The following is a 16,529-nucleotide window of genomic DNA, read 5'->3' on the forward strand; positions in this document are numbered from 1 at the left end:
AACGTGAACGACGTTGTTTCTTATGAGCACGCTTGCGCCTATGCCTGGTAGGTGAGGGAGAATAGGTTCGACTTACTCTAGATCGGGACCTAGAACGAGACCTTGACCCAGAGCTGGGGTCGGACTGTGAACGACGTCGTTTTTTATTAGAGCGCTGGTGCCTACGTCTAGTAGGAGACGAAGAGTCGGACCGACTTAATCTCGATCGGGACCTGGACCTAGACACGGATCGTCCCGGATTATTGCCCTGTTTCCGAGTATCCGGGTATTCAGGAGGTGTATCAACCTGGCCCCTATGTTTAAATCTTGGTCCCCTAGGGGAACTGGAGACGTCGTGATCCGACATGTTAAACCCTAAAATAAGTTGAAATGAAGGGTTAATTATTGATACGATTTTTAGTACAGGTAATTAATTTCCGTAAATAATAATAACGATGTGACAGAAATTGATTACGTTGAATGATAATGACAATGATTGAATATATTTAAGCGGGAAGAACCGCTAAGAAAGCAGCACGGCGCTCCCGCGAAACCGGAAGTAGAAAACCGGTGGCAAAATGTTGAAATTGCACATAAATTAAAAACGATCTCACCCGAGATTCGACTTCTATTCCGCGATCAATCACTCTTACGTCTGTTGTTATATCGAGAATTATAACCGAACAAGCGCCAAGCAAAAAGATGATGGCGTCTCGCCAGATGGCACTATGTTACGGCGCCGCTACTAAAAGTTGATTTGGGCGTTATCTGCCTAGCCAAAAGCAATATGGCTATAGTGTATTTTCCCAGGGAATGTATTCGAAGGAAATAATACTTTTACGTGATCAAATAGAATTAACAACAAGTAAAACTTAAGTAGGAAAACTTTTTTTAGCAAAACTGATTGTTATTTGGCAATAACAATCAGTTTTGATGGAATGCGCAACATTTTTTAATGAAAAACTTTTAAGTAAAATACAACTTTGAACATCATATACATAGCCATCTTGTGTATGCCCTTATTGTATGGGGACCTATGCTAACAGCCCAACAATCTAACTCTATTTTCAAAATTCAAAAGAAAGCGGTTAGACTTATTAATAATTCAGCCTATAATGCACCAACAGGGCCAATATTTAAGAAATATAGTATATTGAAATTCCAAGACCTAATAAAATTAGATCTACTGAAATTTTGATTTTGTCATCTTCATAAATTGCTTCCACAGCGAGTACAAAACCTTTTCAACATAAATGCTGAATTCCACAATTACAATACCCGTAGTCGCATCTCTCATAAAAAATGACGATGTTCAAAAGCGCTCAAATAAACGGGAAAAGCACATTTCGGTCAGAAGACGTCGTTCAGCACGAGAAAAGACATTTTCTCATCAAATTTTCCCCATTTGCAGACTAACCCTTCCAAATATCACTTATATTCTAGGGCCAGCTAGGGAACATCTCACGAAATAAAGGGCCAGTATGGTTAGGAACAGCTAACGGGGAATTATGTTTTACAAGAAACATGGTAAATAGGACTTCTCCTTTGGTTGTGCCGTCAAAACTTTGAGGTTTTTTGAAAAATGCTGTACGTGTTTGTAGTAGAACAGTGTTTCTACAGATTGAAAATTCCTCTGCAGCTGACACTAAACTCAGAGCAGCAAACAGTGCAATTAGCGAAATGTGTTCCTTTTTTGCTGCTAGTGACACAAGGGAAGGCTAATGAATATGATAGTTTAAACTGTTGCATTCTTTTCTTCTTGGTGAGAAGATACACAATATCTGTGTAAGATGATAACGAGAGAAATCCCACAATAAATGTACGCCTGATGATGGCTAATAGTCTTTAGCCGAAATGTTGCGCAAATATATATCCACTTCTATTCAAGTTTCTCGTTTGGCTGAATTTATTATGGATTTCTCTCGTTCATTTTCTTCTTCTTACTTGGTGGTCCCAAATCCTCTTCGGAGACAAGTCACTTACAACTGTTGTGGATGCCATTTTGTAACGTTCTTATCCACTCACTTGCCATAGTCATGGGAGCATATCGAGCCAGCTAGTGGTGCCGCCTTGTGGAGTCACCTAACACTTTCGAGAATCTTTATCGACGATCGGCTCACAATACTGACTTTTTAACGAGAATGAAATCATGATTGATCGAAAAATTTATTTTGGGAATTTCTGTCTCAACAAATTAATATTCATAATTTTTATACATTAATAGAATGGCATATAAAACAACTAAAACTATGAGTACCTGGGAGCCTGGGTTTCATCGGAGGTTTTTCATTATCATACGGCTCAATTAGGACAGGAGCGCCCAAGTCTATGCAAATTTGAGGCCAGTGCCGGTTACTGACGAAATAAAGTTGACCGACTGACATGGTTTTTAATAATTCCACGATAGGATTGCTTCAAGTCAGGCAAGGCAGACAAGCTTACATCTTTACTCAGAATCTTTGTTACGTGCGACCTGTGCCTTGGCCCGCATTATCTTTAACTGATACATACACGCAGTGAACACGAGAGTATAAGGCAATATTGCCTACGCGACTGTACACGACTGTTTTCGTTTCATCACTATGCCGCGATTAACAAACTAATACAAATAATCAAAATCTTAGACAAATAAACTCCAAAACGGATGGTTAATGCGAACGTCAATAAAATGACTTCAATTAATGATGATAAAAACAATTATTCAAGTCATGTAAATATATCAGACTCATCTTAAGAAATTCGATGCTATCAGCTGATCGGTATCATCAGTGAATCAGCCGTGTGGCGAACACGGAAGTAAATTTCCGCAAATTGAAACCAGAATTTCGTCAGATATCTGGATGCAACGTTACCTTATGTACTGGATTTCAAAATTAGATAATCATTCAATTTAGATTATCATTATATCATAATATGCCTTGAGTATCAGTATTCGCGCTAGAAATGATGAATATGAACCTCTGCAATTGTGCTGCCATTTTGTTTAGCACCTGCTGTTCCACCTCATTTACATATTCATCGAATGCTATGACGTCATGATCGAGTTCAAACCGGGTCAACACAAATTATACATAACCAAGATTTTGGGCTGTTTAGTTTAGGCCTACGTCTCGCCTGGACTTAAATGATTTATCGTAGTAAATATCCGGTAAATTTGGTAGGTTGTTACAGTCTATGGCAAAGTCCTTGTGACATCAGGTAACCTTAGCGATAAGGGTACAAGCTAATTTGGCTCTGGTGGCGCGTCAGTCGTTGCTAAAAGATGCTAAACTTACGGACCCAGTGAAGAAGGCCTTATACAGGGCTCCGCTCGGCGATTCGTCTGGCTTGTTTTCCGATTGGTGTGGTCCCGGCTGCAGTCCAGACACAGAAGATCAGGGAAACTCAGAGTAAGCCCAGAGTGTGGCGTATTCCGAAGAAGTCGGGTGGCCAGGGGACCTCCGGTGTTGATCTGTCCTCCAAGTTGCTACAGAAGTCTGGTTGGGGTGCAGCCCCTAGACAGCAGTTGGGGAAGCCCGAGGCCCGGAACAGGTCCTTCAAGGGGAAGGGAAAAGGCCCCAAGAAAGGGCAGGGGTTTCGGAAGTTCGCGAAAAGGACAAGCTTTGACTCGGGTTGTCTCGACCAGGTATCGCATGTCCTTCAGAGAGAGGCCGCCCTTGACCAGGACCCCGGAGGACATGAAGCCCAAACAGGGCCAGGAGCTGCACATAGGTCCAGCCATTCAAGAGCTCTGGGACAAAAGGGCACTGGAATTGGTCGAGAATCCAGGGTCTCCGGGCTGGTACTCGAGTACAGTACCCAAGGCGTCTGGAGGTCTCAGAACGGTCATAGATCTGTCGATGCTGAACAAGTACCTCGATTGTCAAAAGTTCAAAATGACCACGCCAAAGGAGATCATTCAAGGGCTACGCCCGGGTCAATGGGCAGCATCCATAGATCTAAAAGATGCTTATTTCCAGGTCCCTATCCACCCCAGCTACAGGAAATATCTCCGGGTGAAGTGGAAGGGGGAAGTGTATCAGTTCCGTTCTCTGCCCTTCGGGCTCAGCTCGGCACCCTGGGTCTTCACCAAACTAGTCAAGGCCGTTCAAAAGAAGTTGCAATCTTGAGGTGAAAGGCTTTACCTGGACGATTGGCTGATAGTAGGGGCCCCTCGCGAGGAGTGTCGCCGCGGAGTCGAATTGACCATCGGCATGATACAAGACCTGGGCTTCAGAGTCAACACAGAGAAGTCCCGGCTTTCGCCGTCTCAGGAGTTCACATACCTCGGTATGGACTTCGATTTGCGCCAGGGACGGGTTCGCCCTACCGCAGCCAGAGTACTGAAGCTGTGCCAGGCTCTTCGTTCTCTGTTACAGGGAGTTCCCCACTCTGCTCGGTATTGGAGCAGGGTGCTGGGTCAGATCAGCTCCATGTCAGCCGTAGTTCCATTGGGCAGGCTTCACAGTCGGCCACTGCAGAGGTTTTGGAAGACCTCGTGCGCTGCCTTAAGTCTCAGTTGGGATGCGTTTATGCCCCCCCCCCACGCCCCCCATCTGTTGGGCGCCCTTCGATGGTGGATGCTTCCACGGAATGTGACGCAGGGAACATCCCTAGCCCCGCTCCAGGCTCCAGTCTATCTGTATACGGATGCGAGCCATTACGGGTGGGGTGCTCACATCGAGGAGTCGCGGGTGTGGTCGGGCCGGGAGTCGAAGTTTTATATAAACTACCTCGAGCTTCTAACAGTGTTGAAGGCCCTGAGGTTTTTCGTAAAGAGGTTCGAGGGCCGTCATGTTTCGGTAGTGACCGACAACACGACAGTCCGGGCTTATCTGAATAATCAGGGAGGCAACCGGTCATTGCAGCTGTCATCTCTGGCGACAGAAGTGCTGTTGTGGGCTCAAGCCCACAACATTCAGTTGTCGGTGTCTCGCCTAGCCGGGGCCCGGAATGTAGTGGCCGACGCCCTCTCACGTCAGGACAAAGCTATCCCGACGGAATGGGTACTTCACCAGTCTGTAACAGGGTCAAGGCTCTGACGGGCCACCCTGTATTGGATCTTTTTGCGACCAGGTTCAACGCCAGGTGCCCGGTGTTCGTATCCCCATTTCAAGACGCAATGGCGTGGCAGGTGGATGCCCTGTCGATAGATTGGGAGGGTCCGCACGCTTATGCGTTTCCGCCCCCTCTCCTCTGCTGAATCAGGTGCTGTCCAAGATCGAGGACACGGAGTTGTGCAACGTTCTCCTGATAGCTCCTTGCTGGCTAGCTCAGTCGTGGTTCGTGAGGCTGTTACATTTACTCTGCGACCATCCCAGGCTGCTTCCTCAGGAACCGTCTCAAGGGCGGTTTCGTCAGTACCCCAACCTGCAATGCCTCAATCTACACGCTTGGCCACTGTCGAGCGATCCTTGCAGACTCAAGGTTTTTCGTCGGCATCTGCCAAATTTATCCTGGGGTCTAGGAGGTCATCCACTGGGGCCCAGTATGATTCCAAGTGGCAGCTGTTCCAGGATTGGTGCGGTGGGCGACAAGTTGATTGTCTCTTACCCGCTGTAGCAGATGTGGCGGATTTTCTCCTGTTTTTGTTCCATGACAAAGGTCAGCAGGTGGTGACTATCAAGGGCTATAGGTCGGCTATAGGGCACACCTTGAAGGCCGCAGGTCGTCCATCGGTCACAGATGACCTTAGAATAGCCCAATTAATTGCGGGTTTTTCGATTCAGCGGCCGCGGTTGTCAAGAGATATTCCTCCTTGGATCTGACTGTGGTTTTGAAATACTTGATGGAGCGTCTATATGAGCCATTAGAAGTTCTTTCTTTGGCCAGACTGACCAGGAAGACTGCTTTCCTTTTATGCTTGGCTATGGCAGCTCGGAGGTCCGAGCTCCATGCTCTGTCGGTGAGGCCTGGTCATGTGGTTTTTGGTCCACTTGATCACTCGGTCACCTTGTCTGGAGGTTAAAGAAGTGAAGGTAAAACCCTGAAACATATTGAGAAAAATATACTCCTTAGATATAAATGCCTAAATCATACTTATCAGATGTAGAAAGAAACTAACACTGGTATCATGGAATTTGACTAAGTCTATTCAAATCAATCAGATAAGTAAAACTGGTAAAACTGTTCACATTTAAAACAAAATATTTACACTTGCACATGTTAATAGATGTCCATAATAATACTTTCTAATCTAGGCAACACAAAGAAGGATACATTGCACTTCTTTTTATCAGCAGTTACCTTCAATATTTCCATTTAATACAGATTAATCATAGATTATCTATCAGATTTTGAAAAAAAAACATATTTATATTTGCACTGATTAATTAAATTTACTTGTACATTGCATAACTTTGAGTAGTTAGTCAAAATCAATCAGATTAAAGTAAAACTATCCAAATTTTAAAACAAAAACATTTTAACATTTGCACAAGTTAATTAACGACCTTAATACTGTATAGACTAAGGCAACACAAAGAAGAATGTATTGCACTTCTTAAAGTCCTTATCAGCAGGTTACATTACAGATGAATAGATTTATAAACATATTTAAAATTGCACAAATACATAAAACCGCACAAAAACAACTTACATCAGTGTTCCTTTATCAAAAGCAATTTATGCTAATCACCGGTAAAATATTCAATGGATACAATAAACTACTATATTTGAAACTTATCATCAATGGTTTGAAATAAATCAAGTCAATCATCAATTATATTATTTAAAACCATTCTCCTGGCATTTTGTCTGCTGAATGTTGCTATTACCCAGTCGATAAAGCCTTCTTTAGAGGTAAGTCCATAATGGACATGCATCAATGCTAAACCATTCATTCTGGACTGGGTCATGGTGCTTCTCAAATATGTTTTGAGTAGTCCAAGTTCAGAGTTTGCCCGCTCACACTCACAGCTTGTCACACCTAATGTGCAAACTAGTTTCAGCATCATAAAGATATTTGGAAAGTCGTCCTCATTACATAATTTCAATGCCTGAGCTGCAGTATTGGGTTTCTTGTCATCTTTCCCTAGATTAGCAATGACTTGAGAACAATGAGTTTTCCAGAGGAGGAGTTCGGAACTTATACCGCATGGGGATGGCAAATCTTGTTTGTACTGATTGATGAACGATTTCAGATCATTAAGTGTGGTATTCTGCACATTTGTTGGAATTAACTTCAGTGGCTCTGAAGCAATGACACTCAATGTAGAGAATCTGGTTTCTAGTCCACTGATAAGACCATCTATGTATGGAATAACAAGACTTCTCCTATAATATTCTTCAGGTGTATCAGCAGGATAATTTCCACGCTGAGTTTGACGGTTGCAGGTACGTGGTTTTGATGGTGCTATGCCATTCTGTGCTGCCAAATTTGTAATCTCCTCAAACCAGCTACTAAATACTGCATTTATATCTGAACGAACCGATTTGATAGTTGCCTTAACAATTTCAATGCTGTTGTATGCTGACAAGATATCTTCAGATCTGCCTCGAAGCTTTTTTGAAAGCCCTTTTGTATAGCCCATACAGTTTTTGACAGTAATCAGGGTCACAATGAACTGGAATTGTGTTATAGCTGCCAAAAGCGTCGTGGCATCACTGGTGGTTTCACGGTTGAAATTCTGTGAGGTTGACATATCGCTGAAACATCTTTCAATCGCTGGATAGAGCTCAACAAAAACCTCGAATGCATCGTGTCGCTCAACAAAACGGGTCCTACACATTTGTTTCAGTCTCTGTTTCGTTGAAGGGCATACCTCTTTGATCACATTTTCCAAATAATCTGTTCTTTTGGGGCTATTGTCGAAGAATTTATAGACTTTTTCTGCACAGTCCACCATATTTCTAACTAATGTGCTTTTAGCACAGTCGTTGAGAATCAAGTTCAAGCAATGACTGTAGCAGTGAGTGTACACTGCAAGTGGAAAATCAGCAGTTATTCGAGCAGCACATCCGCTTTGAGCACCAGCCATTCCACCAGCGCCATCATATGTTTGACCCCTACAGTTTTCGAGGGACAAACCCCAAGCTTCAAGGGTTTTCTTAATTATTGAAGACAATCCCAATCCAGTTGTATCACTTGATACTTCGACAAAGCCAAGAAAAACCTCTCTGATATCTTTGTTGCAATCAACAAATCGCACAACCACACTTAGTTGTTCACTGTGTGAAGTGTCCGCTTTTTCGTCAGCGGATATAGAGTAAAATTGTGAGCTTTTGATTTCATTAATCAAATCTCCGACAATTTTATCGCCAATGGCCAGGATTATACTGTTCTGGATTGTTTTTGAACGGTATGTGGCATTTTTTGGTCCGGTGGCAAGGTAATCCGAGAGAACAGAATCCCCAGCATCCATACGGAAATCAATTAATGCCTGGAAATTTCCGGAATTTATATCAGGATCACTTATGTGTCGGGAATCATCTCGATGGCCCCGCAGTGCTATATTCTGTCTACCACAAAGTAAGACAGTTTTTATCACGGATGATAAGACAGTACGGTTTCTTTCTATCTTTTCTAAAGCATTCTTATTACTCAGCTCCACGACAGTTTTTTGCTTGTTTTCATGTACATTTAGAAACTGCAATACCTTTTCATGTGCCTCAAGGTGAGTTTTTTTTGGTTCCTTTTTATCAGTTCCGTAATGAGCCCCTAATCGAGCATGGGTGTGTTTCATATCCGTCAATGGAGATGTAGATAGTATTCCGAGATCACTTGACCCAAACAGACAACAATATATACAATACCCGCCTTCTTTGGCCTTTGAATATACCAGGCCTGCATATTCCTTTTTAGTTAGCCAATCTACACTAAACCTCCTGTTCTTATTTTGGTATAGAGTCGTCGGGAAATTGTAATTTTCACCAGGAACGAAGTGTTTCCGTAATAATTTACACTTTTCATCGGCATTAAGGCTAGCTATGTCTTCAATTAATCCAATATCACAATTATCAGATGGAATCGGAATGTCATTTTTTGTTCTTTTGGGTGCGGGTGGAGGGGTGAATGTTTCATCAGTTCCCTGTTTTCTTACACTAGCATCTAGACCGGTACTTGTGGATCCAAAGAACGAAGAAATACTCGTCTGCTTTTTCATCTGCAAAATAAAAAAACACACAAATGAGAATAATTCAACAAATTCGCATATGATAATCACGATCGACTCATCACTGGTTCGTCAAGTTGAAAAATTGGCAGAAAGCTTGCAAGCCAATGTCTATTTCACACTTCAAAAGTAAAATCAGAACTGGCCTTATCTATGATAAACATTCAATTATAAATACATCATAGCTCCTTGATAATGGTACATGTAATTAGTAATAGTCCGCGACTACTTCAACTTGAGGCCGAGGGGATTTTTCACAGACTATTTAATATATACAAATGTCAATATTTCTCTTGTGGGCTCACATAATTTAATGCAATCTATATACACAGAAGAATAAATAATAGAACTTTACAAAAATATAATTATACATACCTTAGAAGCGTTATATAAGTTAGATGATCATTTTATTGCGGCAGAGAAATTATTTTTTACATGCATTTACTTCCTAGTGGCTGGTTTACATCCAGTTGAGCAGAAGGCATAAGGGTTCGAATCCCAAATATCCCCCCAAAAAATTTTTTTTTACTCATTTGGCTTGAAAAGGTAGGTCCAATTTTTTTTCCTGTGACTTTTAGGGGGGAGCACGTGCCCCGCGTGCTCCCCCCTAAATCCGCCACTGTTGAGGCCTGGGCTTGGTTTTTTGGCCAAGAACCAAAAATCGTCGTCGGCAGGGAAGTCATGGACGATACCGGCTTTAGCCTACCGGGTTTCGGATGATTAGCCAGATGGAGCTCTCTGCCCAGTCAGGGCGCTCAAAGCTTATTTAGCTCGCACCTTACCCTTTAGAAAGGGGAGGGAAAGGTTGTTTTTGTCTCTAATGGAGAATTCGGTCAGGGATATCTCTAGAGATGGATTGTGACCTTGATTAAAGAGGCTTTAAATAGGGAAGGAGCCCCAGAGTGCAGGGAGTAGTTTCGCATCAGGTCAGATCGCTTGCTTCTTCCTGGTCCGCCTTCACGGGCGCGTCTATTGATGCAATCTGTAAGGCGGCCTACTGGGGCTCTCCCTCTACGTTCTCGTCCTTCTATCTTCGTGACTTGTCAGGCCAGTTAGGGTCGTCAACAGCCATTTGTTGTGTAGTTATGGCTCAAGGGGTTAGGCGTCCCCCTAAGCTGGTTGACTCGCGTATTCCTGCGGACCCCTTTTTACCGGGTCCAGGGGATTAGTGTTTTTCACTTGAAGGATTTACCTGCGATTCAGGGAATCTCGTCCTTCAGTTCGCTTTATTTACTGTCTGGGTTTCACAGGGATGAAATTGGACATGTACTGTAATTACCAAGTAATTTTTGTTTTTCTTGGGTATGCGATGTTGTGGTTCGGGTAGGACAGAGGGGACTACCCGTGTATTTTTATTAAGCCTTGGAGGGTCTCAACAGGGATCGGATCGCATTCGTTCGGGTCGCTGTCTTTCAGCTCGGAAGGTAAGCATAGTTCTCCTTATTCTTGGAGGTCTGTGTTCGTTTTTTGGGTGTATTTGTTTTTCAACTTGGCCGTCCCTCCTCCTAGTCCTCCTAGTCTGTGGGATTCTGGATAGTATGTTTTGCAGGGAATGTATATGAAGGGAATATTACAATTTTTAGCATGAAAATTTGTATTCCCGAGTATCTTACCTGCAAAACATACGTTTTAGTCCCCCCGCCTCCCAGCTCGTTGGGTTATATTACCCAAGAATTATATGAGCGTACTTCCGGCTTTAGGATTCGCGCCAGTATGCGCGCCATGATTGCTTTTTCCACAGGTGCTATCTTTAAGTAACTTCAAGTTTAAAATAGGAAGCACAGTACATCCATAGAAACTACGCACAGAAAGAGACTGTTATATTATTACCATAGTTTAACATTTCGTTTCAAAGTTGTTAGTAGTCAAATCTAATAGAAGATGGTTTTTATGTGACGAAACTCAGTGGAAAATATGTTAAAATAATAATCAGCAGGAATCCAATAGGATTTCTGCCGAGGCAGCAGAAACCCTAATAACGTAATGAATGCAGCTTTTATTAGGAAATTTGGCTAGGATAGAATCTAATCAGGAATAAATGTCCCTTTATCCAGAAAGTTCAGGGCATATGATATGATACTGACAAACTTAAATACTGTGTGTCACTTGTTCGTGTTGAAGCGAATAAATCCAATCAAGCAATCCAATACGAAAATTTTATGTTATACGAATAGTAATTGATACGAGTCATGAATAAAAACGAAACCATACAAGTCTTTTCATCCGATATTCAAAGATATTAATATATATATATATTATCATTGGTCGATTCGAAGCTGTAAAATCCAGATTGAATACGTATTAAGTTATGAAATAGTTCGAACTGATATCACACACTATACAGTCAATAAATTAAATCCAGTGCACAGCGATATATCTAACTAGGGCTGATACAACTGTAAACGTTCTTTTTCCCCATTTTTCAGTCCTAAGACTTTTCCCTTAATAGTCCATATACTGGTAAATAGCTTCGTGTACTGATGAAGAAAACGGCTAATTGTCGAAATTACTGTTTGAAGACCGCGACTGAATGTGAAGGCTTGCGGCAATAAATGTGTTTATTTACACTTGAATTGATAATCGAAGTGAGGGCCAGCCTGCGGATGATTTCGGGATGACGACTCTAAAAAACATGTCACCTCATTGAATGGGGCTCAATTTTCGATGTTTACGGCCCGACAGCGCTTTTGTAACGTTGATTTATCAAAATTCCCATGCAGTATCAGTAGATCAAAGTGAGCTAAATGAAATAAAATGGATTGTATCGGAAACCGCGCTAAGGGAAGAAAGCCTTTGCAGTTTTGACGTCAAATGTCAAATAATAATAATAAACACCAGATATCAATAGGGTTTTCTGTGATGTAACAGAAAACCCTAAAAATATCCTGTACAATTTTTAGAGGTTCTGAGCAGTGTCCTCTGAGGTAAAATCTGAGCCTTGCTCATCTAGTTCTCTCGTCGATGGTACAAAATGTAAATTGAAATTTGGATAAGATGAAATTTCAATGGTGTAAATATGGCGGACGAGCAAACAGTCGAGGTGTGAGTACTCGTCGTTTCTAAGAATTTATCAAGTCTCTCGCCCTGCTCTACCACTGTGGATAACGTGAGTTTTTGAGTCTCCATCAGTAGTTATACTGTCCCGGTATAGGCGGGTGCGGTTGGTTGTGGTTAACCGGAAGTGACGTAATCCAAGATGGCGACCGGAAGTGACGTAATCCAAGATGGCGGCCGGAAGTGATGTAATCCAAGATGGCGACCGGAAGTGACGTAATCCAAGATGGCGGATCCAAGATGGCGGATCCATGATGGTGGCAGGAAGTAATGTCATCCAAGATGGCGGATCCAAGATAGCGGGAAAATTTAAAAAATACATCGGACGAGTTCGGGCAAAGCTATTTCGGATATGGGTCTGGGCAAGATTTTTGTAACAATAGAAACAACATCGCCACCTACAATCCATCGACAATAGACAGGTCATTTCATTTAGAGACGAGACACACAACGAGCAACATGTACTCTCCGGTTATCTCATCGTCACCTAACGAAAACAGTCTTCATATAACTTATGCACCTGTAAAACGACGTTATCAGCAACAAAATACGGATACATCAGTACCAAAGGAGAAGAAAAGTAAAAAGAATCTTGATATAGGTATGTATTTAACTCTCTCAGATTTTTTCAACTTATATTCTCAATATCAATTCGGGTTAGTAATCTATCCTAAATCTTATCGTTTCAGGAGATACAGCAACACCGAATTCTCTGAATGATAACACTAGCAAATCGGAAACGCAGTTTTATCTAGGAATGCTAGTTTATGTCAGTCCTACTACGTGGAACGATACGAAAAGAATTGAAATTCGACATTACGATTGTAGCGCAAAAGGATGGGCATATCCGACCAAAAATGGAATATCTCTATACATTCAAGAGTGGGTACATTTAAACTTTTGCAAAATGGAAATCGACAACGCAATCGATCGCGCTAAAGCTGGTGACTACGACTCTAGCGTATCCAGTTTAGGGAGAGATAATTACGTTAAAGTCTACAAATCTCGAGAGAGCCACCGCGTGTACGTTGATATACGATATTATCGTTTCGTCGATGACAAGGGTACCAGAGAAGCGACCAAAAAGGTGTTAAATTGTCTCTTGCGCAGTGGAATAATTTGAAAGATATTGACTTAAGCGATATAATACCCCAACTCAAAACTACCAGACCATGTATATTCACTCTTTTTAATCGGGAAGACTTTTGCTGTTTCTGTGCTACTAGAGACATTAGTGTTTTCGAGAAGATACGTGAATGTCCCGAAGTAAACAATCCTTCTGATATCTGAGTTACTTATTTTACATATTCGCATATTATTGTAATTACTTTGAAGAATAAACGAAAATGTCCTTTTTTATTAAATGATAACGAGCGTATTTTCTTTTACTCATGGGAGGAGTGCTCAAAAGGATCGAAGGCGGCAACGAGAAAAAAAACAACAAATTATTTTCATGGTTGAAATATCATATGTTCACGTTTTATTCTTCATAAAAGTTCTTATGAGAATATTTACACAAAGTCATAACAACATTCACATGGAGATAGCAAAGTAACAACGGAAGCAACACATTTTCTTGGTAGAAATATGAAAATTATATGTTTTTTATTCCATGGAAACAATAAGCTATGAGAATATTTACAAGATAATTACAAACTCAGTTCTTTATTGCATCAAAAAAAGATAATTACAAACTCAATGGATTAGATTAATATATAAAATATAATGCTAATATTTCAGTTCTTTATTGCATCAAAAAAAGATAATTACAAACTCAATGGATTAGATTAATATATAAAATATAATACTAATATTTCAGTTCTTTATTGCATCAAAAAAAAAAGATAATTACAAACTAAATGGATTAGATTAATATATAAAATATAATACTAATATTTCAGTTCTTTATTGCATCAAAATAAGATAATTACAGAGTACATACATTACAATAATATCTGAAATAAAAATGCAATACTAATATATCAGTACTTTATTGTGTTAAAAACAGATAATGATACAAATAAATATCAATGTAATATCTGAAATAAAAATGCAATACTAATATTTCAGTTCTTTATTGCATTGAAAGATAACTACAAATTAGATACATTACAATAATATCGGAAATTAAAATGCAATACTAATATTTCAGTACTTTATTGAGCCAAACAAAAATATTTACAAATAAGTAACTACAAATTGACTAGATAGAACTCATGTCCCTAAATTGTATGATGCCATTAGAAACGTAATAAACGGTACATTATCGGTCGCCTATATAATATTATTAAGCCTAATTAACTATAAGTATATCTCCCATCCCCCGCTCCGATAGCTGACTGACAGTTCTATGCGTATTGAAAGATCGTTAGTAAATCATCGAAGCAAGCAAACAAGAGATGAAAAAATCATTTCGCGCAAACCCGTTTTGTTTAGTACTTCTGAGACCAATGTTACGAGGCAACTTTCCAGCTACCACTGTGCGCAAATAAACTGAGTTTACTGTCCAAGAGCCAAGACGGAGGTAAATTTCCAGCTTATCGCGGCAATGAAACTGAGTTTACTGTCGCAACATCAGAAACTAGTAACCAAACGGTAATGTGTTATATCTATTACCCGGATCAAATGCCCTTTTTGTGTACACGGCGCGGTAGGTTTTGGTCTCATCCTTGTTATAAATTATCCCCTCCTTATATCTCGTTTAATTGTACCCGGATTATTTACTAAAAGCTTCTCACGGGTATCGTCGGTGATTAATTTAAGCATAGATTTGAAATTGACGACTTGACTATTTCTGTAATTCAGATTTATCCCCTTGACTTTGCATTCATACGAATAACGGTTCGTCTCCGTATCAAGGACTTTAAAGCTGTAATTTTTAGGTCCCCCCGAAACAAATTCAGTTATGTAGCAATTACGACCGAGCTCGTCTGTCATGTCGCCTAAGAAGTTACCAGTTTCTGGTTCCCATTCACCAGGCTTTACGGAATAGATGATCGAATCAGTGTCCGTATAAAGGGTTCGATCCCCTAGCTTCTCCATGTATGTATACAGTATGAGTCGAGCGTGAGCAGTTGTAAAAGCAGCTATGGCAACGTTTGTTCGACTGTTTGGCTTGACAAACTCAGACTTTGTTTTGTAATGTACACGGAGTACATCATCGTTACAGATGATTATGTCCGAAATTTCAACCGTCGAATCGAGAATCAACTCGTAAAAGTCCGAAATGTATTTCGCCGAAGTTTTGTTACTATTCTGACCAAATTTCCCCCACATACTGTTCAGACATAATTTTGCGACTGTTCGCAGACCCGGAATTTTTTCAATCTTATCCCCATCTAATTGGATACCTTCCCGCGCCGCGTATTCCGCTATATAGTTTAGTCTTTCATCGTCGGACATATCGCCCGATGGCCACCCACTAGATTCCGTCTTAACTTTCAGAAATTTATCGATGTACGACTTAAATAGACCAGTTCGGTTATCGGACCAATGCCAAACTTCATGTAAAGAAACAATTTGATAACCCATATCAAGGGCTTTGATTACTTCCAGGGTTACCCACTCGCCCGTCAATTGCCTCTCCCTGTCAGTATGTTGGCACGGCGCGTCCTGATTAATTTCATCCACACACGTTCGGCAAAGTGGGAAAGTGAGTTTCCCACCGGACCTATATGGTAAGACCGGCAGGAATAATTTCCGCGGTGGAAGTACACACTTGACTAATCCGTAATATTGCCGTATATCGCCGAAGTTTTCTGTTACAACAGTGGGATGGCCTATTGGATAGCTATATCATGAATTTACAAATGGATATAGCGAGCAAATGTCAATGTATTTTATTCTCTGGTCCTCGGATACTTTATGATATAGTTTTATCGCATTTGTTCGGCCACCGTTAAAACATTCACGAGGTTCAAGTGGGGGCAATATGTCCGACGATTGTACAAATTGTACAAGGAAAGCGTTTAATCATAAGGAGGCACATCCGTGTTTCGATCACTGTCGGTTGTGTATCGGTGTTGGTTGTAAAGCGGTGAATTCGATACATTGCAATAGATGTAACATCTATTACAAGGGACAGGGGTGCTACGCCAATCATTTGAAAAGCTTGGCTAGCGGGATTTCGTTGTGCGACAGTCGAGCGAGGTGTAGGGCATGCGGTCAATTTGTAAAACGCGAAAAAATCGCCTCAGCCGACCACGACTGCGGTATTAAGTATTGCTCGGCGTGTCAAGAAAAACGACCCATAGGACACTTATGCTATATCGGTGTCAAGAAAAACGACACACACGTCGTTAATACCGAGGCGGGTGTCTTGATAAACCCGTACCTCCAGGGAGGGAAAGAATTCGATGCTGAGTCATTGAAGGTAAAGAAATTCGTAGCGTTTGATTTTGAGAC

At 41.1% G+C, this 16,529-nt stretch overlaps 2 protein-coding genes across 2 annotated transcripts; both read right to left on the minus strand.

The window, feature by feature from the left end:
• Window positions 1-5,815: 5,815 nt before the first annotated feature.
• Window positions 5,816-9,556, minus strand: LOC141911538 (52 kDa repressor of the inhibitor of the protein kinase-like). Its single transcript, XM_074802528.1, has 3 exons — window positions 9,536-9,556; window positions 6,735-9,062; window positions 5,816-5,944 (listed from the first exon to the last, which is right to left on the minus strand). Exons 1-3 carry the CDS (start codon window positions 9,554-9,556, stop codon window positions 5,816-5,818), a joined length of 2,478 nt encoding a protein of 825 aa, XP_074658629.1.
• A 5,248-nt stretch (window positions 9,557-14,804) lies between these two features.
• On the minus strand, window positions 14,805-15,656 carry LOC141911539 (uncharacterized). The gene has a single exon (XM_074802529.1). The coding sequence runs from the start codon at window positions 15,654-15,656 to the stop codon at window positions 14,805-14,807; it is 852 nt and encodes a 283-aa protein (XP_074658630.1).
• Window positions 15,657-16,529: the final 873 nt, after the last annotated feature.

This window comes from Tubulanus polymorphus, chromosome 10, assembly GCF_964204645.1.
Source record: "Tubulanus polymorphus chromosome 10, tnTubPoly1.2, whole genome shotgun sequence".
NCBI lineage: Eukaryota > Metazoa > Nemertea > Palaeonemertea > Tubulaniformes > Tubulanidae > Tubulanus > Tubulanus polymorphus.